The 24,499-nt window shown below is 37.1% G+C and overlaps 1 protein-coding gene across 1 annotated transcript in view; it reads right to left on the bottom strand.

Annotated features, from left to right (window-relative positions):
* LOC124160929 (TLD domain-containing protein 2) overlaps nucleotides 1–24,499 on the bottom strand; it is a 962,297-nt gene that overhangs the window by 853,621 nt on the left and 84,177 nt on the right. Inside the window, exon 2 of the mRNA XM_046537059.1 lies at nucleotides 21,671–22,086. Within this exon, the coding sequence (XP_046393015.1) occupies nucleotides 21,671–21,756 (86 nt within the window). The 5' untranslated portion in view covers nucleotides 21,757–22,086. The remainder of the gene's footprint in view (nucleotides 1–21,670; nucleotides 22,087–24,499) is intronic.

Here is a 24,499-nt window from a genome sequence, read left to right as displayed (position 1 = left end):
TGAAATTACTAAAACCGCTAGCAAAATTCTGTCATTTTTTGCGAACATTATTCCTCAAACGGGTCATCGGTACAGCAATTTTCCCTCCACGGCCGAAAATAAAGCACAAAGAGGAAATATTATTGTACACTAGCGACGTCTGATGTTTTTCCTGTTTTTCACGCGGAGGCTTCCTTTGAATTATTTTATTTTCGTGTCGCAACACGACGCAGTTTTAAGATACACATGCATTTGGTTTCCTTTAATGTTGAAATATAGTATTTTGGACTCATTCTTACCATTCATGCCTAGTTTTCAAATCGAATTTCGTCATTAGTTGAACTTTTAACACCAGAGTAGGAAAAAACATACCCGGAAACTTTATTGTTTTTGATGGTTAAAATTGATAATTCCCTTGGTGAAAATGCAAAATTTACCAAGAAGACGCTTCTCTGAAGCCTCTTATTAAATAACTGACCGCTCACTGAAATTATGGTTGACCGTCCCCAACTCCGGAGGAAGAACCCATTCCCTCCCAGGCTCGCTCTGTCTGGATTTCAACGGTTCTTTTTCAATGATTCGAAAACTAGGCTTGCAAGAATTTTAGAAGGTCACATATCCGAATTACAATATAAAAGCAATCCAAGTATTTATATATCTTAAAAATGCGCCGCGTTGCGACAAGGAAATAAAATAATTCAAACGAACCTTCCGTAAGATAAATTGGGAAAACATCATATGCCGCATGAGCACAAAAACAATTCCTCGCACAGAAAAAAATTAATATTTCAGCAAAAATTACGAAAATAAATGTGAAAAGCAGGCTTCTGTAAAAGGAAAAATAGAAAGAAATTATGAAAACAGTATCTCAGATGAAACTCAGCCTTAAAACCTCTTCACAGGAGTCGAGCACCGTAGCCACTGGGCCCAGATTCAATTGCGAATTCATAAGCATCGCATTTTTAACATCTGACTTTAATACCATACACAACTTGGTTCTTCTAAGTCACATGGCTTGTCAGAAGGTTCCATTTATCCTACATAGTGGCACATTGAAAGCATTTATATTACATTTCAAGTTTTAGCTTCATAAACAAAATATAATAAAATGACGCAAAAATATTTTAGGAACTTTGAAACCGAAATGTGAGAATTTAACATAATTTGTATATTTCAGGTTAATTACAGAAATTATAAGTTTATAGTTTCACTAATTAACCATTCTTTCGTTTATCTTTTAATTTTGGCCAAAGATTTTAGATTATATAGAGCCTTTAACATACAATTAAAGGTATGAGGTACAACTTACTTAGGCAACCTTTTACCATACATGTTATTGTAAGGATACATTTTCAATGAAGGACTTTTACGTTTATCCATAGAAAGTGTATTATTACATTGAATTTTGCTCTTTTTTGAAACAGTTCTCTATAATAATGAGCCAATTCAGCATTTTATTCACAGTTAATATATCATTCTTAGTACACAGCGATTTAAGGTCAGTACTACAACAATAGTTGAAACCATCTGTATCAATTAACTTCAATATTCTCTTTTGGTTCTTTACAATTGTGTTTAACTAAGTATTTGACGCCATTTCCCTGGCAGTGATTCCATATCTTAATATATCCTGCTAAGCATTTTGCTTATCACCAGGCTCCATGAAAATCTTTACCCTTTCAATACACTCATTATATGTTTGCACTCAGACAATATATATAATATATAGCCACCGTTATATGCACATAATCATTTAAATATTATCCTCAAAAAAATCAGTATCAGTAAAGCATAAAAGAATAATACCTTTGAATATTTCGACGCAAGAATACACATCTGAGCAATTTTTATACATCAGTTATACAGTCTCTCCAGTAGATAATTTTTTAACTTTGTTTTTAATTCTCTAATAGTTTCTATTTTCTTCATATTATTTGGTAATAATAGTAATAATAATAATGTGTCTCTACAGAAGGGACTCAAACCGCGACCGTCGATTTGTCCATCGAGGGCTTTAACCTATCGCCACCGAGAGACTGAGAAAATTATATACATAGAGAAGGAAAAAGGTTCGAATGAAAAAAGAGACCAAAGAACGGAATAGGAAGAAGACTCGTTGCGGAAACAGAACACGGGCAGCGCGAACAAGGTGGAAGCAGAGTTGTGTTCGGTAGAGGAGAGGAGGAAGATGTAAGGGTGGTTTGATATTCGGAAAAGAGCATCCTCGTTGGTGGGGCTCGTCGAGATGGAATGCCTGCTTTATATTCAGGGCCTCGCGCGAGAGTCTGGCGTTGCGATGGTGACGACTCACGGGGTTGGAAATAGGGGTGTGAGTAGCTGCATGAAGCGGCAAGTGGGGACGAGGAATGAGATGGAGAGAATGTGGTGGGAGATTCAGGGACAGTGTCGGTAAGTAATCGAGTAAATTCAATCTAATTACTAGTGACGAGTACTTTTGCAGTCATTTGTACTTGTGTATATTACTTTTGCGGTAATTGGTACTTTTAACGATTACTTTTTCAGTAATTTGTGCTTACAACGATCACTTTTGCAATAATTTGTACTTAAAACGGTTACTTTTGTAGCGATGTGTACTTGTAACGATTACTTTTTCGAAATGTAACTTTTATCAGAATTTTAATTCTTACGTTTTTTCGTGATAATCGTTAATTGCTCTTAATCGACGATTACTTAAGTCGCTTCAAGGTAAACATTTAGAAATACTTTCAGGCAGCTACCATGTCCGGTAGCTATACATGCTTAACCCTTCCGTGGCTATGCGGGGTAACTCAGTTATTGCAAATTATGTTAATGCTGTATATTTTTTTTACTATTTTCTATGCCTTAATATATTTTGTATTTGAGCTCAACAACTTTGTCGTTATTTCGACGACGATTTAATTTCAGTTTTTCCGGAGGTAAAGACTTCAGTTCCATGATGTTTTTTTTTACTCGTTTTCAGTCCTCTATCATCTCCAAAACGCACGGCTCTGTAACGCCTATAATCTCCAAAGCTCCTCAAGTAACAGAATGATGCTCGAGTTCTCCACCGGGTGATTGGCTGCATGTCTCCCGACGTTTCGAAGAACGACTTGTTTTTCATCCTCAGGGTATTTTCTGACTCTCTCCTTTCAAGATAGTAAATATATATGATGGAGGTTATGGTGGGAATCCAAGCATTGCTGATATTGAATCCTGAGTCTCGATTGATGTAGCTGCTGGCATTTACGGGTACATCAATCTTGGTACCTATCTGTGAATGAATAACAAGTAGTTCTTCGAAACGTCTGGAGACATGCAGGGAATTACACTATGGAGAACCTGAGAATCCTCTCTGCACCTGATTCGTCGAGAAAATCTAAGATCTTACATGAGCAGCTTGTTTCAGTCTATTAATACCGTGTACAGAACAAAATTCCTAGCCTTTAATTATTGCTTACAATGCTATTCCACCAAATTTTGCCTGGTACGATTAAATTAGCAGTAGAGAGGCAATGTAAGACAGATGAAGACGGATTTTTCGCTTTTTTTGTTATTTCTCACAGCGTTTTTTTTTGCGAGAAAACGAACGATAATGAACTATGGAGGGAGTCATCGAGCGAAAAATAACTAAGGATTACAAATGAAGGGTATGACGTTGTAAAATTGACTTAACACGGAACATTTTCGCTCCAGTTAATGTCCGTATACCCTTCTTGTGCGTGAACTTAAATCCATATCTTTGTTTTTCAAATCGATTTCACGGCTTCCGCAGCACTTGAATCAAACTGAAAATATGGCATTGACCATTGGTGCTAAATATATGAAGGCCATCAGCCGAAGGGTCTGTAAGAACTCAGCCTTAGCCATGAAAGGGAGTGAAAAAAGTGTATCAAATTTCTCTCGCCTGGCCAGCTGCGGGAGAATAAAAGAAACATCAATTTAATAAAAGAAAAGAGAGCTCTGAGATCAGTTAAGGGTGGTAATGAATCATCATCGACAGTTTTAGGAAAAGCTTTGGCCTCGCATGTCAGTGGTCATGATATGATCTTAAATATTTCTGGCCTAAGGGGGCGTAGTTCTTTCATTTCTTTTAAGCCTGCGTATTTTCACGTGCATCCATTCATTACGTAGCAAGGCCGCTCCATCATATGAGTGGTCAGTTATACTTGTATCAACGGGTTTTATATTCGGTTATGTGATATCAGAAGATATTCATCTTTTCCTTGATGATAATGAAAAGTTATAACTGCTGATATTCAAATAAAGGCACCATATTGGAATTTGTAGGTATGCGATGATGATACATTTTGATCATCTAGAAATAAAGATTTGATCCAGATAATAATAACCAGAGTTCTAGTTGCACGCAAAATAAATCCACGGGGTGACTTTCTAACATCTTGCATCTCCCCAATGACAGTTATGAGCGCCTCAGAACGATAATATTTTTAACCACATAATCCAATTGGCTCAAATACCTAAGTGCATGGCTATAAAATGGAATGATCAATAAATGCGCTCTAATTTTTGCTCCAACCAAGTGAATACTAACTGAAAATATTTAACGCGGACAAACTATAGGGAAAAAGCAGTCGTATAAAAGTTTTCAAAATTATCTAGCTATCCACAATCGTCTCCTAAAAGGTAGAATTCATTAATCATATTTCATCCCAAGAAAATGTGTAAATATACTTGGTAGAATACGATGAACACGAATTTAAATTTTGGCGTCAAGAGTATGAAAACAGTCGGGTTCAATTAGCCAATTAACCAAGCAATAGTTAAATATTAAATCCTACTGCCAGCCTTCAAGACTAAAAAAGAGCTTCTCTTCGGCAGAAGATATTAAAGCAGCCGGACTTTTGACGCGGTAAGTATTAATATGAGTATGGTAGGAATAAGTATGTCTCTGGAATAGGAGATATTTTGAAAACGTTAAATTGGTGCCATATTTTAAAAGTTCTGCTCCGATTAGCTACGTTGAACACGCATTCATAACAGTCACCTTCGAAAATATCGGTATCAATTTTAATCGCACAATTACCAGCTCAATCCTTGAACTCGTGCTCATTGATTCAGCAAGGAAAACGCTTTATAGGCTGCGTGACACGTTATTCATGATCACGAGATAAATGGTATAACAGTAACGAGTGACCCTGAAAAGCGAAAGTAGTAATCAGATCTCAGTAGTTATTACAAACGAGGTAGCGAGTGTGCACTAACGTTGAAGGTAGGAAATCCAGCGAGCCGATGAAACTTTAATGCCTTTGTTAAATTTTAAAGAACTATTTTCACACAAGGCAACAAAATATGTAACAAAGCACATTCACAATGCAAAGAACTCTGATAACTACTTAAAAACAGTTTACGCAAATAGTTAAAATATACTTTTCCTTATACTCCTTTTACAATCGTTAGAATGCGAACATTAAGAACAAAACTTCTTTGCTAATCCCTATCATGTCTCTTGTATCCATATCCCCTTAAGTTTAAAAGAATAGTTAACAACACAATTCGTTATGTAATTTATTTCGTTGTGTAAATTGATTTATTTATATTTTTTTTAATTTTATCACTGTGAAAAACATTGCAACAATATTCATGCCTTCATGTATTAATTTACTGTACTCATTATTATTCATAGTCCTAAAGTTGATATAATAAATGCGTAGAAATGTTGGCCACAATTTTGCATTACATTCTCAGACCTATGCACCGATATGTTAATCATCATTAAATAATTGCTGTTATGAAAAATAATCGATAGTTAAAAACAAACCCCGCTGTCATAAGCACTTCGAGAATTGTACCATTATTTCCTGCAAAAGGATGATTCAGGGTGTAACATACTTTTCCATGAAGAAAAGTTGAAGTTATTATTTGTGGATGAGCGGGAAATGTTAGATTTGAAGTTCATCATCATTAGTAAGCAATCCTAAGATTGGCATGACGTAGCTATTATCTATATATTCCGCTCTCCTATCCGCTAGCCTTTCCATAGCGACGCATTTCTTCTCTCTTAGATCCTTTATATCCTGTCCCATGAAACTCATTCGGGGCCATCCCTTGCCTTCATCCCTTCCACCTGTTCTTCTACGATTTTTGATTTCAAAATGTGTTGAGAAAACAGTTTCCTTAAAAACATTCCTGGATGTATTCGTGCTGTTTTGGGACTCGTATCTTCGATGTCTTTTCCTTCACGAATCTCTGTAGGTAGGTTTGACTTCGTTTCAGTAAGACACAATAATACTTGTCATCAGTGAATTCTTACTGAGAGCAAGTATTTCTCAATGCTGGCTAACCATCTGTCTTTTCAATCAAAGACGGAAAAAAAGTTTCCTCAAGCCATGCGGATTAACTGTCTAAAGAAAGCAACACCTCAAAAAATTTTAATATAATTGCAATCATCGGTAAAATAATATCGAATGGAAACAAAATATTTTCAGCTTCAAGCTCTTCAACTAATACTGGAAATTCTCCCATGGCGGGGATGGTGCTGTTTTGTTATCCACAGCTTCGATTTCTTTCCCTACACGAATCGCCACTGGCAGCGAAGCGAGGGTGTGGTCAACGGGTTCATCCCCTCGGCGTGCGGGTGAAACTTGGGGCCGGGCAGTGGCAGCGGTTTGGCCGTCCCGTCGCGTCGTCGGTCCGGGAACCAGTCAATGTGGGTGGTGGAGGCGGTCGGCCCTTCGATCTGCAGCTGACCCATTTTCGTGCAGAGGAAGGCTTAAACCTCATGCCACAGACAACCCGTCGCCCTCGCGACCCATGGCCGCACCGAGTCCACCCCGTCCCACGGAACATGCATGTAGTTACACTCCGATCTCTTGGGGGAAGATTTTGCATCACACTTACCATAAGCCCCGCGGTACGCAACCTTTTCCAATAATTTCGGAAAAAATATCTGCTAAATTACTTCGTTTAGACGATATAAATAACTGAATGAGGACCCTACCGGTGTAATTTTTATAATTCTGGAGATTCCGAAATCATAAACATTGCACTAGAACCCCTTGGCCTCTAGGGTCCTCCAATCATCAGTCTGTTTCTGAGGAGGCTGCACCCTCAATAGAGCCGGTTTTTTTAATCAACAAAAGAGAATCACTACTCGTGCATCTATATACGGAGACCTTGATATACATGCATGTACTATTCAAGTATTTTTGAAACGATATAATGCTATGAAATATATTTATTAATACTGCATTTTTCGATATCGATTATAAATTATGATTTGAACGTATTTCATACCTAGATTTTACATATATACCGGATTCTGTTCCTGGTCAAGTCAAAAAGAATTTCCACTGTGGAATATTCGCGTCTCATGTGCACTCTCGGGTAATCCTATCTATATACAACGCGGGGAAGTCCGCTTTATTTATAAAATAACTCCACATCAACATCATAACATACAACATAACAAACACCATTCTGAAGTATTTTTAGTACCATTAAAATGTCAACGAGGAGATAGGTAAAGATATATAATATACGTTACTTGTGAAAGTAAAATTTAAACTTTTGGGTATTAAAACGGTTTCCAGTGAGTAGCAAATAAAAAATTCCTTGAGATTTCCAAATATTCCGAGGAAATTTATTAGTTTTCCAGTGTGCTAATTCGTGCTAATCATAATCTTTTTGTCTGAATATTGTTCATGGAATAGGATTGACTGACATAGGAAATAGCGGTCAAGTCAATTTAAAAGCTGCGAGAAAACTTATTAAAACCTTATTTGATATATCCAGCTATATGAGGATCTATTAACAGTCCACATATTAAATATAACTTAAGCTGATAACTACTCAAAAAACCGTTTCCGCAAATAGTTAAAACATACTTTTCCTTATACTCTTTTTACAATTGCCAGAGTGTGAACATTTACAACAAAACTGCTTTGCTTATCCCTATCATGTCTCTTTTATCCATATTCTCTTAAGTTCAAAAGAATAGTTAACAACACAATTCGCTACGTAAAATTGATTTCTTTTTATATTTTTTTATTTTATCACTGTGAAAAACATTGCAACAATATTTCATGCTTTCATTCCAGAACAGAAACAGTGCTGCTAGCTAACTTCTAAATATGAGCTGTAAGTATGTAAATAAGTGAGGGATATTCAGTGAGTAAATATCCTGGTATAAAATCCCTTTAATGGAAATTTATTCACTTTCAGTTTAGTTCAGGCATTCTTTAAAGAAATTTATAATTCCGGTAAAATTAGATAATGTCTATTAATGATTATTATTTTACTTTCAGCGTATTGTAATACTTTATTCCGGAGGCTGCATGCAGAATAATTTATTTCCTGGACACTTGCCGAATTCCCTGAGGTTTACAATTAACTTCGTATTCCAGGTTTTTTCGTTTTTCCAAATAAGTGTACATTGGCTATATTTGTAAAACAATAACATTGCTACTGAGCACTGCAACGAATGGTGCTCTCCACGAATAAGAACAAACCCAATAGAAATTTAATATTATTTTGCATTCATATTAGGTATAACTGAGGCAGGCGATATTTTGTGGAATGGTACAGCCTGGTATAATGAAAAAGAGAGAGGTCAATGTTTCCACTTCAAAAAATGTGAAACGCGTTTCGACCTTCAGGAAATTTTCAAGTACAATTAAAAGTAATTTTCAATTAAAAGCCTTATACATTTTACTTGAAAATTTCATGAAGGTCGAACTGTGTGGCACTTTTGTAAATAAATTTGTATAAAAATTGCATCTCTCTTTTTCATTAAATCCTTGAGTTTACCCTACTGTTAGCAGAATAGCAAATTTTTCCAGAGTATTCTAGGTTTTTTTCGGTTTTCCATGTTCGTGAACACTAATAGTAATGTAAAAGCAAAATATTGCTTCTGGGCACTGCAAAATATGGTGTTCTCTCCGAATTAAAACACATTCAATATTTAGTATTATTGTGCGGGTATATTCAGCCCTCTTCATGTGCCTCTTGCTACCTCGAACCCTCTACAACCCGCATTCCTCGAACACCCTCTCCCCAAAAAGGGGTTTCCACGCCGCGCTCATTGATTTTGCTTCCGCCCGCACCCTTCGCGTGCTTCCGACGTCACCCACGCACCTTCTGCCGCGCCCAACGGCATCCTCCAACCCTCCTCTATTCCATACTTATCAACCCCTACCCCCCCCCACTTTCCCCCCTCTTCTCTGTGACTTAACGACACGTTTCCAATCTCAATCTTGGAAGCGATTAAATGAGAGCGCCAAAGGGAGCTAAAATGGCGAAAAGCTGAAAATATAATAGTCGATCCAACACTGCCGATCTGAAATCGTTCGAGAAAATTTTCCAATACGTAACGTGATTCTTTGACAAAGGTTTGACGACTTTTTCATACAAATTTTCGCCATTCCAGTCTAAAATCAACCCTTAATGTCACAATGTAGACGTTTGATGCTAGAAAAAGGATTCTCAAAGATTATCTGTGAACTGTGGCCTTTTGATGGCAGTGAAAATGGTCTCTGAGGGATAAGTCAAGAGTGAGATCATTCGAATTATGGTTTCAGAGACCTATTCTAAAGATTAACAGTAAAAACAGAATGCCAAATGAGGAATGACTAAATAACATAAGGAGATGAGAAGCTTAAGGAAATTAGTCGTTAGCATATGAGAATATCGGATGGGGCATTTGGCGAGACATGGAGGACCTTATTGACAATCTTGGGGGATAATGTTTAGGGATAAAGGCCTTGAGGAAGACCATGAACCCTAATTGGAAAAACTAATAACTATTGAATAAAGATATGAAAATGAACAGAATTTCCTTTTATTATTGATTCTATCAATTACTAAGATTCCAAGATTATTTGAATGGGAATTGTACAAAATACAACAGATGCCAAATAATTTGATTTTTTTACGAATTAATTACGAAAACAAAGATATACTACGATTAAAACATCAACTACAACAATGTATTGAACAAAAATGGACAAAAATTGGAAAGCATGAAAAGCACATAGAATTAACAATTGAGTCATCCAGTCTGATATGGCAGCATTTTATTCTGGGTTGACGCGAACGCTATTTGATCCGTTTACAAACCATCAATTAGCGTAAGAGGTTTGATAGATAGGAACCAGTCTACTCCTTCAGGTGAACTGGTTTCATTCTAGGGTGGGGTAATAAGCAGCAGAGAAACATTTCAGCGCTATTCCCTGTCGACTGAAGCCGGTAATTTGGAAGAAGTCGTCCAATACAGAGAGAGATAAGAAACAAGCAATTTGAATAATAACAAAGGTAGGAATAGGGATCTCAGAGTCTGGGAAAGGCCTACGGAGCAGACACGACTTATACGAAACCAGTTCCAACCGAGCAGGTAATCTAATGCCCTCGGTATACTGGGCCCATGTGGGACAGGGGACAGTCCTGGAGAGAACCATTGTGTGCGCTCGAAGTTTCTGAGAAAAGCGGTGAATTATCGGCGAAAAAGGAATTTCCCCAGGCTCCGTCTAGAACTCACACTTTCCTTTGCCTCCAGCGAGATAAGGATTACTTCGACCCTCACCCATATCCATTTACATCTTAAAGAATTTTCTATACTGCTCCTTTTCCTTTTTGCTTTTCAGATCGAGGATCGCAGACCTCATTAACATATTCACCTTTCATGAAAAAATGCAACAAAAAAAATATTTTTCACGCATTATAATTATATGTAAACTTAATGAAAACATAAATATTTCGGCACAGCTTTGTGAAAAGACCATATTTTTATAATAATTTCTTGAAAACATAAAATAAAATAACTATAACTGAAAGAAGGGTAGACTCGATTCCACTTTTTTATTCCGATTCTTTCAAATTGATTCCCGAATTTCGATTCCGATTCCATCGATTTCTTATTCATACTAACAGGAGGGATACTCATTCGTCAGTCAAATTGCTGTCATTAAAATTTAAGAATTGAGTGGAATAAAATAACAAAGACAATTAATTAACCCAAAAAGTACATTTATTAAAAGTGTCGAATTAGTATTTTAGCAGCACATCCTCAACTTCAATTAAATAGTAAACACTTTAACTGTTTCAGACATAAATTTTTAGCTTATTACTGTACAGTGCGCAATGGCAGTCGCATACTTTGTGTCCCAAACTTATATTCTATTTAAAAAAAAATAGACTGTAGCTTGATCTTGACTTAATCATTAAGCATAAAATGGTGCGAATATCGAGATTAGAACTCCGTTCTTATTCCTTCATGATTATATTACAGATATATTAATTTGGTTTAAAATAATCATTAATCGCGATCGGCTCTTAAAGACGGTCTATGTTCACAGAAACAACGCGATTTTTTATTAGAGTTTAAAACATTGCTAATTTACTATATCACCACGAAAGAAATATCATATTGATGTGCATTATGATTGAGATATATATTTATTAAATATAGCGAATTAGTATCATAGTAATATATCCTCAGCTGAAATAAAATAATAAATACTTTAACTATTTTAGACATAAATTGTGAACTTGATAATGTAAAGTGAACAATGGCTCAGGTGTGTGGCGGCCTTTATGACTCAATCTTATGGTCTATTTTCAAAATATTTATCTTCCTGAAATCGAAGGAATCGGAATCGACTTCAATCATTGCAATCGATTCCGATCTGTAACCGAGAATCAGTGGAATCGTGAATATACATTTGTAATCGACTCATCCCTAATAGAAATTAATGGAACAATGAAAGTAATGCACGAGTCGGAAGCAATGGTAGGAGATTAATAAGTGGACAGGGCCATGGGATTAATCAGTGACATAATTTCACGTAGACCGAAATAGGCGACGTGCTATCGCGGCTTTAATAGGATACAAAAAGCTTTTGAATATTCAAGTTTCTCCAATTTTACGAGCAATTGAGGATTTATACATAAATTAACATGAGAAAAATTCTCCTGGACTGGGAATGGAACCAAGGACATCAGGAATTCCGACTTACAATTGCCATGACAATACAGGAAACTGGATATCGTAGTGATTTGCACAGTGGCACGGAAAGCCAAAGGTCCGTGATTTATGTTTTGTTGTATATTTCATGTAGGCATGTGGTCTGCGCAGTAGTTTCATGGTAGTGGTACATAATCTGCGCAGAGGAGTGCTTGGCGAGGTGGCTCGGAAATCCAAATGTCTGTGGTTTATGTTTTTTGTATTTTGAATTTTTTTACTTGTCATGTATATTTCACATGCCATGAAGCTTAGAAATATTATCAAATTACGATTTAGTTTTTGTTTAATTTTGTCGTTTTTAATGGTTTCTTATAGTTCATTGAATACAATAAAAGAGAAATTCGGCTATAATTATTTCCTACCTAAATATTTATTCGATATATATACATTCGGTGGATTTTTTTAAAATAAGAAATGAATGGACGAACAAATGAGGGTATTGGACAGTTATTTTTCGATTTCCGCCCGCTGTAACTCACAAATCGACTTGTACACAATGCTCGGATTGATGTGCAGAATGGTAGAGAAGGCTATTTTGAGGACGCAGGTACACCTACGCTCATTCGGAATGGTAAGCCGAAGACGGGGGTGAGAGGATGGGCAAAATCCTTCCGATTGGCTGTGCGAGCAAGCCTTGGGAATCCAGAGAATCCAATCGCATTCCTGCTCTCCCATACAGAAATAGGATCGCAGATATTCCGTCACCCTCTCCCGAAAAAATAACTAAATCCCGTTCCCTGAGACGAGTGGAAAATAAATACGCTAGTTATGGAATAGAAATAATACTGCGATGAAATTTTATCATGAATTTTTAAGATAACAAGACAAGATCCTTCGCATATCATAAGTGTCCGTAACGAATTAGATTTAGTTAAAACCTATGTTCTTTTCGTGGGATTTTCAAGCAATAATATCCTAAATAGGCCAAGAAAAAGTCCCATGGAACTATTATTTTAATATTACATTAAATTTACAATATAATTTTTACTATATATCTGATGATTTCATGAACACTAGTGTAACCTTTACACTATGAAAATGAAATAAAATCAAATATATAAGTGAACCCAATAAGTTTATACTTTAATTTTTCATAACTGTATAAAATTGACGTTTAAATATCATATCGTGGGTGTTTTTGCGATATGATTTAAAAATGTACATTCAGAAAGATGGTTTTGTGTAATGCTTTAAATTAATTATTTAAGTATTCCACTACTTTTAAAAAACTCTTTAAAAAATCAATATGTATTCAGAATTTTCTACATCCAATCATTCACCTAGACAAGCTAAAAGGAAGAGTACAGCACTCTTATAAAAATAAAATCCTAATTCCATAAAATCACTCTGAAAGATTATTCGCTTACGCCGAAATACGCTTATTTCTACTAATGGATTCTTGGATTCAATTAGCTAATCCAGCATCAATTAAAGTGATGGATTTATATCGATTTGACAGTGACTCAAATGGAACGATAACAAACAGTTCGGCGTAGCATTGCTTTTTTCTGCGCGAGGCAATCCTCCTTCTATGGGATGTCCCCAGGAGATATTCTCATCCTGCCAGCCAGCAACATCCTGGCCGAGACTGAAAGTGGCTCAACGATTTCAATAAAATTTTATTCCACCGATTTCCATAACGCGATGGGAAGGTGCGGATTTCATGGGAGCGATGTGCTGGCGACGAGCGATATTTTTACCTGGAACGAGAACGATCGTATCCGACGTTAAGGGGGCGAAGAAACAATTCCCGGGATAAAATAAAACGTCATTTATTCGCAGCGCGAATCGGAGGAAGAAATGGCCGGAGATTAAGTGGACAGTCCCATGGGAATAATCATGAACGTTTGTTCGCGCAGACCGAAATAAGCGATGTGCTATACCGGCTTTGAGAGGATACAAAAATCGTTTGAACAGTGAGGTACATTTTCCTTTGTCGGCTAACATTTATATTAACATTTTGTTAAATATTTTACTGGTTAACGTGGACCATTCTGAGAGCCACTTCTCCAAACTTAGACTTCCATTTATAGTTCACAAAAAATCTACTTCCAGTGTTTTTACATTTTTAGGCTGAATATTCAAGAAAAATAAATACATTATTTAATATTACATAACGAATGAATAATCATCATGCTAATGGGAATAATCAGGGACATTCTTTACGGAAAAAATGTGTATTACTCAATTAACGATTTTAATTTCTCCTGGTGAATACTATTGATGAATTCTTCCAGGATTCTCAGCCAGATTAATTCTGTCCGCAGGCGTTTTTAGTGTGAAATTGCACTTTCAAAGAGTGACATGGCCTTGAAGATGGTAGACAAGTCATCTCTGCAAACGTCGGCGTACAAGACCGAATTGACCTGGCTGAGAACCCGAGAAGTATTCATCTATATCACACTATGTTTTTCTTTTTCTTGACCTCTATGTTTGACGTTGATTCAGGGTTTTAGATAATGGGTCTTCAAGGACTAAATAAAAATTTTCCTACGTGTCGATATATTTACACGCCCTCATTAGGACTAGGAATGAATATGAGTACATAATTTGATACGTAAATTGCATAAAAGGTTAGATAATGTTTTTAAAATAATAATATAAAAAATTGATATTCTAAATTGTATAAAATTCTAGTCTCTTCTTTTTAATTTACTACCACCAAAAAAATATTCCAGCGATAAAATAAAACGTCGTTTATCCGCAGCGCGAATTGGAGGAGGGAATAGCCGGAGATTAAGTGGGCATTCCTGTGGGAGTAACCGGGGAAATTCGTTCACGTAGACCGAAATAGGCGACGTGCTATAGCGGCTTTGAAACGATACAAAAATTGTTAGAAGAGTGAGATATATTTTCCATTGCCGGCAAGTATTTATATTTATATTTTTTAAATATTTTACCGGTTAACGTGGACCAATCTGAGAGCTACTCCGGCCTATATTTCCTCCAAAATTGGACTTCCGTTTCAGATTCACAATATAATCTACGTCCTGTGGTTTTACCATTGTAGGCTTAATGATTTTAGAAAAATACATTCATTATCTAATTCCACATAACGTATACTGGCGGTGGCAGAGAATTTTCATAGACAGCCCGATCTCTGCTTTAATGTTTTATGGAGGACATTTCAAGAGCAATACTCCGTCCGTCGGATGGGACGCTAAGGGACGGGATGTCCGTCGGATCGGATGCCTTGGTCACCTTGGCGCCTTTCGTTAAGAGCAAGCTAATACCGACGCCGGGTTTCTCTCCACCCTTCCTTCCATACCCTCACCTCATGGCGCAAATGACCACAGCTATCGGTCGCCTCCCCCATATACAACACCATATATCCCGAATGTTGGTTTGATAAAATGCGGGTAAAGCTCGCTCCATATTAGGTCGCAGGCTAGTGAACTCCTCTCCAGGTAACTAATACTTCGCAATTCAAATATTTGGAATAAAATCAACTGATTTTGGCGTTACTAGGTGGTGCGATGAGATGTTCATGGTGAACACCACACCATACATATGAATCAAAAACCAAGTAATGTTCCACAAACTTTCATTTGCTGTCAACTAGTTTCAACGGCTATAGCGTCATTATCAACACAAACAATGTCTTCTATTGATGATGACGCTATGTGATTTGTCTCGATAAAGACGCTATAGCCGTTGAAACTTGTCGATATCAAATTAAAGTTTGTGGAACAGGACTTGATTTTTGATTCACCATGATCAAATATTTTGGTCTGGGGTGTCCGAAGGTTTCACCGGGACTTGAGCCTGGGACCCCCATAATCAACAGCCAAGTACTGAACCCACTAGACTACCACGCTATTCGTTTAACGTATCATGGTACGTAATAATTTGGTTTCTGATTTACCCATGTCCTCATCAAAAGTGTAGATGGATAATTTTTTAGGGGCTATTGGGATATTAGAATACCAACTTTGATTCCCCTAACCACGCCAAACGGCTTACCAACATCAACCCCCTCCGTGGCATACAATGCCCGACTTCCCAGCAGTCCAAAAAAGTCGACGTTTACGAGCGAAACTTCTCCCTATCCTCACCATTTCACTAATGTGTCCTGAAGAAGTCCCCGGCATAGGGGAAGAAACACTGACTTCTAAGCCACAAGACGCGGACTAACCCAAAATGTTGTCAATTGGCAACACATGGATCGCGAAAATGTTTACAAAGCCATGTATGTTTATTATTTTACGCGTGTTCATTCTAAGGATACACGTATAATACTTTAGGAGCAATGGGATATCAGTATAATCACTTGGATTCTGATAGTTTCTTAACGTGGACTTATATTCTCGCTGTAATATACCGGTTATAGCGCGAATGAATGATAAGACTTCGACTCAGATCGACTGACAATTCATTTAAAGAAAATACACCAAAGGATGAAGTTCGCCATGAAAAAATATTTGACTTGACCGGAATTCGAACCCGGATCTCCCGTTTGACGGTCAGGCGTGTTAACTAGTTCCCCCGCCAAGCCATTTTCTCAGAGCTAACTTCGGGACAGCTTTTACTGAACAAGATATTGAAGTCACAAGTCCACACTGTGGCGGATATTTTTGCTGAGAATAAATAAATAAAAGTGTTTGGTCGCCAACCAACGAGGACAAAACATCAGCGATAAAGAAGTTAGCATAGAACAAAACTGAAAATTACGAATAGCAAAATATTCCTCCTAACCAGGCCAAACTGCTTACCACCCCTATCCGTCGCATCCAACGCCCGCCTACCCAGCAATCGAAAAAGCCGTCGTTTACGAGCGAAACTCTTCCCTATCCCCACCATTACACGTGGTTCAATTACGGCCTATTCGTTACCGCAGCATCGGCGTGGTAATTCGCTCCGCCTTCCCAACATCTCTTTTCATGCGCCTTCGGCTACGAATTGGAGATTTCCCGTAAGAGAGAGACGCAAGTAAGTGGTTGGGGGAGTGAAAAGAGCAAATTGGTGCTCGCACATTTTCCTCGCTTTAGGAGCAGCTGGACTCCACTGCGGGTTTTAAAAGAGCAGTATAGGAGCAAGATTGATGAGGTGAATTAAAACTCAAACCAGAACCTATAAGTATACATGTAATTGAACGCGGTGAAGATATCCCTAGAGGAGCATTTAACGGGAATTCTTAGGAGGTATCTCCCGCTGCATTTTCTCCTTCTTTAGCTGCAAGGAGAAGAAGTTACATTCACGGCGGAAAATGTCAAAGGATTAAATGCTCAATTTTCAGCTATCTATCATGAGATCATTTTACCAACCAACTATGTGGCTTAAAAATGAGACTGCGAGACTTAACTTGGCTTGCACAAACCATTTATTATTTTACGGTGTATTCGTGTATCATTATTGCAATTACGATACCTTACCGCCGCGGAAGCGGTACGTTCAAATCTACAATAGAATGTACTGGCTGCTGTGGTATCTTAACTATGAAGCACACAATGCACAATAAATGGTATTTCGGAGGTATTGCTGCCACCAAGCTAATTATACTAGCTACCAGCACGCACAGTTGTACTAACTACCAGTATGCACAATGACCCGCACAAAATTTATAATGATATTTCTCTGACATCAATATTTGCTGTCGTATAATCTTACTGTAAATTTTTATTTATCTTCATTGCCCCGAAAAGAGCGCAACTAAACGGCAATGTGGAATAATGTATGGACAATTATTACGAGAAATATGGATTACAAAGTATTCGTTCCGTAGAAGAAATATGAGTACAATAGGAGAGCGATAACTTCAACCACTTACATGCCAAAGATCCTTATCACACGAGATGATTCCGAGACATAAACTCAACTTTCATTCCTATCCCGCTTTTCTCTTTCCCCTCTCTTTGTTACTGAATCTGTCTACTTACCAACAAGATTTACTACCGTTAAATTATTAGGCTAGCTAACAACTTAGTTTCCTGAATTGCTTTTATTATACATCTTTCACGCTCTCGATCAGCGCTGTTGGCTCAATGAATGCCAGGCCGCTAAATGTCCCACGCAGCAACATGGAATCATAACGTACGTCTATCAGTGATTAACTCAACGCCACCAACTTCGTAAAGGGAGAGAGTTTGGTTTGATTGTAAAGACTTATCTCATCGTGGTAGCTTCTTTGCTCGGGGAAAAGAATTTTACTCTCATTCGTTAGAGAAATAAAGCAACATAGTTATTTTTATCCATCGTTGATTAAAGAAGGTGATACAAGTTCAGCAATTAGTTCAGTTCTTCACTACGAATATTAAATGGAGTATCAACTCTCTTTCGAACTATTGAGGCGAAGAGGAAGAGGTTGTATATTATTTAAAATTACGGTCCATGATCAATGGCATCTCGTCAAAACTGGCGAAGTTTCACTGATGTGTTGAAAAACATTGGTAAGAAGTTTCTAAATTGATTTCACGCAATAAGTTCAAAAAATTAAAGAAAAGGTGATTTTCTTAACTTTAATAAAAGTATTCATATGTTATGAGTAAGTTAGAGTGCCTCAAGAACCTAATTAGAAATCAGTCATGCATCGTATTTGAAATAAAAAGCAATATTTGGACCACAACAAGACCGAGATAGCGTTTTCGTTTCATTCCTTTGTGGAAACATATCGCCATATTTCCAGGGAATAAAAACAGTAGGGGGGAGAAGGTCAAGGATCACTGTCAACGTTCCCCTAATTTCAAATTTCATTTGGGGTCGTGACCTTTTCATCGTTATCTCCCAAAAAGGATTGCAGAGCCATTGTCAAGGAATACCCGCGGGAGAAGAAAAAAAAACACTGGGAGATAATAGCGTCATCCAAACGATGCTCATCGTATTAACTTTTCCAAGTCTTAGGTTATGCCTGGTCTGGTCGCCTGGGATGGCGCTCCAGGAGAAAATCGCACCTTTGTATGCCGGAACGGAATGACACACTTAGCAGAAGAAGATATCATTATTCCAATATAAGGAAGATATGTAAATAGATGTATTTTTTTAATGATATTTCATGGAGTATAGGTCAATGTAAACCAAGTTATAGCCAACGTTTCGATTTATTTAAAATCATCCTCAGGGCTATGAAAGAGAAAACATGAACAATATAAAATACAAAGATGACAACGATATACAAATTATATTACTGTATAAAAACGCGATCGTAACATTTTTATGTAAAAATATATCGTTGTCATCTTTGTATTTTATATTGTTCATGTTTTCTCTTTCATAGCCCTGAGGATGATTTTAAATAAATCGAAACGTTGGCTATAACTTGGTTTACATTGACCTATACTCCATGAAATATCATAAAAAGTTATTAAACAAGGCCAAGAATAGAAGAGGAAAAGTATTATTTATACTAATAGATGTAATCAGTAAAAAAAATTAGAACAGACCCGAAGAGAGAAATGTTATGCGTCCAACATTCAGAGTTATTTTTATTCATTATTCTGCTTCATTATACCATTTATTTTTTTCCATTTCTTCCATTTCATTTCCTTCCATTCCTCCATTTCCATTTCTCCATTTCACATTATTTTTCCATAGCTGCGTATTTATTTTTTCCAAAATCGAAGGCGTTCGAATTAAGTTGAGAATTGGCATGTGAAAATCTTAAGGTCTTTTTTTCGTGGCTTGTGATTGAAGTGTAAGAGTAGCCATAGCAGGCCTCAAAGCTCAAATTAAAAAAAAAAAACGGGCGGCCAGTACCCAAAAGGAGAAATGTGAATTCATAACAGATATCTTTTTAAATTTATTGATCAATGTATAGGCAATTTATCATTTAGTACAGCAAAAAATATTGCAATTTTGTTTTCAGTAACCAAATCATTCTTTGACCACGAAGAAAATAGTTTATTGGCTTTAAATAGTACTTTTTTAATCAATTTAATTTCTTATTTTTTCCAAAATCGAAGGTGTTCGAATTTAGTTAAGTGCTGGCACGTGAAAATCTTGAGGCCTTTCGTTAGCGTCGTTTGTTGCCAAAAGGTGCCTCAAAGCTCTCATCATCATCATAAGTTAAAAATCTTAAGATTGGTTTGACGCTGCTCTCCATTTCTCTCTCCTATCCGCTAGCCTTTTCATAGCTACGTATTTCAACATTTATTTAATATGTAAAAAAAAATTTTGCGGCCTTTTTGTATGCATACCATCTTTAGACCGTATATATATATGCGTTTTGACAATACGAGAACCCCGTCAACAGCAACCCCCCCTCCCCCCAAATCCATCCCCAGCAGTCCTAGCTTCAGCATGCATTTTTCTGGTGCTAAAAAATTCAACTCAATTCGATATCTATCTGTGCAGCAGACCTATTCAGTAATGTTTTATCTTCAAAAATTTTACGCCCATTAGTCGCACCGGCGAACGTGTAAGAGCTTGATTTCGTTTGTTGAGGATAATTATGCTCCAGGATAATGGAAATATTGAGTGATTAACGCAAAAAATCCAGTATTTTATTCCTCGATCAGAAAATGTATGAATGATATCGTCAAGGAGATTAAAAAGCCACTAAATATTTCGTTATCCGAGATCTCTGTTCGTCAGGCGCCAACTTTAAACTCTCAAATACTTGCTTATGTTTGAAATTATAGATTCACCAATATTAACCAACTATTGAAAAGTTTTCTAAGCCCGTAATAGTAATTGCGTAGGTAATAAAATTAAGAGTGGAAGAAAATCGGTTTGATGAAGGTCTTCTGCGACCCATGCATCCCATCAAAGTAATTAGAAATACCTCCGTAACTAGAAGCAGTTTGCCCCAAAGGTCATCAAGGCGTAACCGTTGAGTTGATACAAATAAACCAATCTGAAAATCAACCAATATGGAAAAAATGAGACAATGTGACGGATCTGTCAAATTACTAAAACTTTCGCAGTCCATATTTGTCTTCTTTAATGCTTTATGGGGTTATCCGCGTCAAGACTTTTAAATGGGTTGGATTTTAAATGGTCAAGAATTTAAATGGCCGTTTGGTGGTTTTAAGTTCCAACGTTTTTTTTTAGTCTTTTCGTATTTTTTATAATTTTAAATTCTTGACGCACATTTACCCGGAAACCATCAATATTGATGTGATGGATATGATTGATACACCAACACAGCGGCGTTGTTTATATATTAATTATTTCGATCAAAATATTCTTTTTCGTCAAATTAAATACGAAGCAAAAGTGCAAGGAATCGGTGGAAATCTATTCATTAGCAAGGTAAATTCCTCATCTAATCACATTTTTATCAGTTGGGTATTTATAGTTGATTCAGCCTATGGTTAATACGCAGCCACCTTGAGCTCTCTTGAATATACTGGTCTCTGAAGTGATAAGAACACGTTGGAGTCATTTGATCTCTGAAGTGAACAAATAAATCCGATCTATGAAGTGCTACACGTAAAGTAATGCACCAATTAAAGCAGACACCATATTCAGGATAGAAAATAGGAGCTGCGAATTGAATACAAAAAATTCCGTGAGTTAACATCGATAACGATGAATAATAGTGCTACACACCAATTACTAACACCATTTACATATTTGATATGTAAGTAACATATTTCAATTCTCATATCTATATCAGAATTAAAATTAGTTAGTGTTTAAATGTTCTTCAAGTTCCCTTCTCGCAATTAAATAAATGAAAACTTCCGCAGATAATACTTACTTTCGCAGATTCATGATCTCTGAAGCGATCAAATGATTCCGATTCATTCATTTTTTTTCCTTTAAAAAATAAAATTACAATGAACAGGTACTCACTGCCACGAGAAGCTGCCGGTGATGCCCTCTCTGAGCCGGTCCTTGAGCGAACGCTGCCTGGAAGGTCCACCAGAGTGAGCCGCCATCCTCCGTCCTAGTTTCTGTGAAACCGATCGGCTGGCGCGGGAGTCGTCCAAGCGGCGAAGACGGTAGACGTGCAGGTGCACCAGGGGCCCCTAGCGGCGGGGCACGAAGCACATAAAGGAGTTGGTGAGATGAGGCGATAGAGCCGGCCGGTGGCTAAGCCTCCTCGTGTGGTTGGAAAGGGAGCCGAACTTTGGCAGTGTCCACCGAGGAATCCAGGGTCCCCAAGGATGAAGAGGGCATGATCTGAGATTGAAAACGCAGGGGTTTCTTTTTTCCTTAGCAAGAAGAGGTAGGAATGCAACAGCTTCTTTCAGTCAGACGCTCCCAACCTGTATGGGTAAAAAAGGAAATAATATTTAAGCATAAAAATAACACTTTTATAAAAACCACGTTTTGTTGAAAAGAAGAAAATAACTTCCCACGGAAATTTAAATTATTGAAAATTTCAAATATGATTTATATATCGGATTAATCTCCCAGCGAAAGCGAATATAAGTGTAGCGAAAGAATGAAGTGACCATTTTTAGAACTCCATATTTAATTTTTATTTGTAAATATCACTCGACGTACTCTTCCAATCGTGATATACGTGTAATACCTTTGCGTTGTCATCCAGTTCTGAGCTATCCTGAAATTTTTAGTTCTCTAGTTAATCGGGAAGTGGTCGAAATTTGAGTGGCAAGATTTTTCCCGGAAGAAAAAACAAGAAAGAGAGTGTATTAAAACGTGGTAAAAATAATTTTATTGAGACCCGATCCTATACATTTTCAGTTATAGAGCTCGAGAAAAAATTATTGAACCAAATCAAGAGCAAAAAATTACACTGGACGGCAAAAAATAATTTTTTCTCGAGCCCTGGTACTATTCCTACTGATTCTTATGTTAAATGACCTCCTAAATCCGAATATGACATCCGTTTTCCTCCATCATCCACCATTTTCGGGGGGAAGCCCCCCCTCTAATTTTCATCTGTTGTGCAATAATTTGGAGGAATGAAAAGGATTATATCAACATTTACATTTCTTATTAGGTTTTTGAGAGGTGAAAAGTTCTAAAATACGATAATTAATGGTAAGGGTGTAAATTTGGGGGGATTAGTTTCCTTTACTGATTTAAAAAGCACATTAAAAATGATCAACCTTTCCAGGGAGAGGCACTGCGAGAGCCAGCGTTGTAAAGTGAATCTTCCGAGCTATTGCGAAATATTTTAATTATTGTTGCTATGCTATGCAACAAAATATTTTTATTGTTAATGCTGTTTCTTGTTGTCGTATATTTTTATCATTCATGGGAGGATGATGTGAAATGGAAGCTGGAAATTTTTTTAAATACGTGAAAATTCGCGAAAAAATGGCAAAATTGATCATTTTTAATGCGTTTTTACACAATTTACGGGCACTAATTTCCCCTAAAACTACCTCTTTACCATAAATATTAATTTTTTATAATATTGCACCCCTCAAAACTCCTAGAAAAAAATTAATACTATAAAATAATCCTTTTAATTACTCCAAATGACCGAAAAGTCATAAAAATTGGAGGGGGGAGCTCCCCCGAAAATGGTGGGTAATGGGGAAAAACGGAGTTCATATTCGGATTTAGGAGGTAATTTTACATGGTTGAACACAGCAGGAATGGTGTCAGGGCCGATTTTCAATGCCTTCCAGTGTCATTCGTTAGAAGGATAAAATTTATGCAATTTTCTGATTATAGCAGTAGGTATGCAAAATGTTTTTTTTTCAAAAACAGATATCAGTTTTAATATAAATTAAGGTTCGATAAGAATTGTGTCCCTAATCTAAAGATAAAGGAAGGAAGTTATCACTCTAATGAACACAAGGGGACATGAAGGGAATGGAAATAATTGTCATTATTATGGGAATCAAATTGAAATCCATTATAAAAACTATTCCCTGGGAAACAGCCTTTAAAAACAGAGATAGGTACCACATTAGGATGGTACTTATTTTCGATTTTTCGAATTTCTTTCGGGACACCCCCTTATTTTATCGTAATTGGAGTAAAAACATATCCTAAAAATTATTATTGCGATTGGATAACGGGAAGACGTATCGCATCGCAGTCAAAGTTGAGAAATTTTGGCATTTTTTGGCAGTTTTTCGGGCATGAATAGCGATAAGAAGGCGCTGGTATTCCTCAAATGATGTTCTCTAGTATCCAACGACACATTGGACATTTTACATCCAGCGTCTAAAATATTTTCCAATTGTGACCAGTGGTTCCCGAGATACGGCCCCAAGAGTGAGCGCACGTCACCCCCAAGTGGCACCACCTCCCGCCAATGTTCGAAGCTCCCAATTACGTCGCTTCATTCGGCGTTAGTCCTATTCTTTCGACGGAATGTATTGTACTACGATATTAACTTAACACAGTTTCAAATTAATCATCTACTATAATTAAACAATGAACAAAAATTAATATTCTGTAAAGTCTCTCGGGTCCGCCGGAGGTCGCAGAGGGAACGCGAGGAAGGGAATTAAGGAATTAATAACCAATTCCCGGTCCTTTCCATAACTCCTCTTTATTCGAGTTAAGATACAACCATTCCACAAGGCGTCTACAAACCAACTCCACACGTCGTGTCTCCTTCCCACCGACGCCGTCAGCCCGCTTGCAGTTCCCACCGCTCTTCTCACCGGATGCAGGGAGAGGTGGGAGGAAGGCATTAGGTATCTGCTTGCTCTACAGGTAAGTATGGTGGGAATGCAAGTCAGCGTGAGA

This window comes from Ischnura elegans, chromosome 6 (genome assembly GCF_921293095.1).
Source record: "Ischnura elegans chromosome 6, ioIscEleg1.1, whole genome shotgun sequence".
Classification (NCBI taxonomy): domain Eukaryota; kingdom Metazoa; phylum Arthropoda; class Insecta; order Odonata; family Coenagrionidae; genus Ischnura; species Ischnura elegans.
Note: the sequence above shows the minus strand (reverse complement) of the source record. Positions and strands in the feature narration are given on the sequence as shown.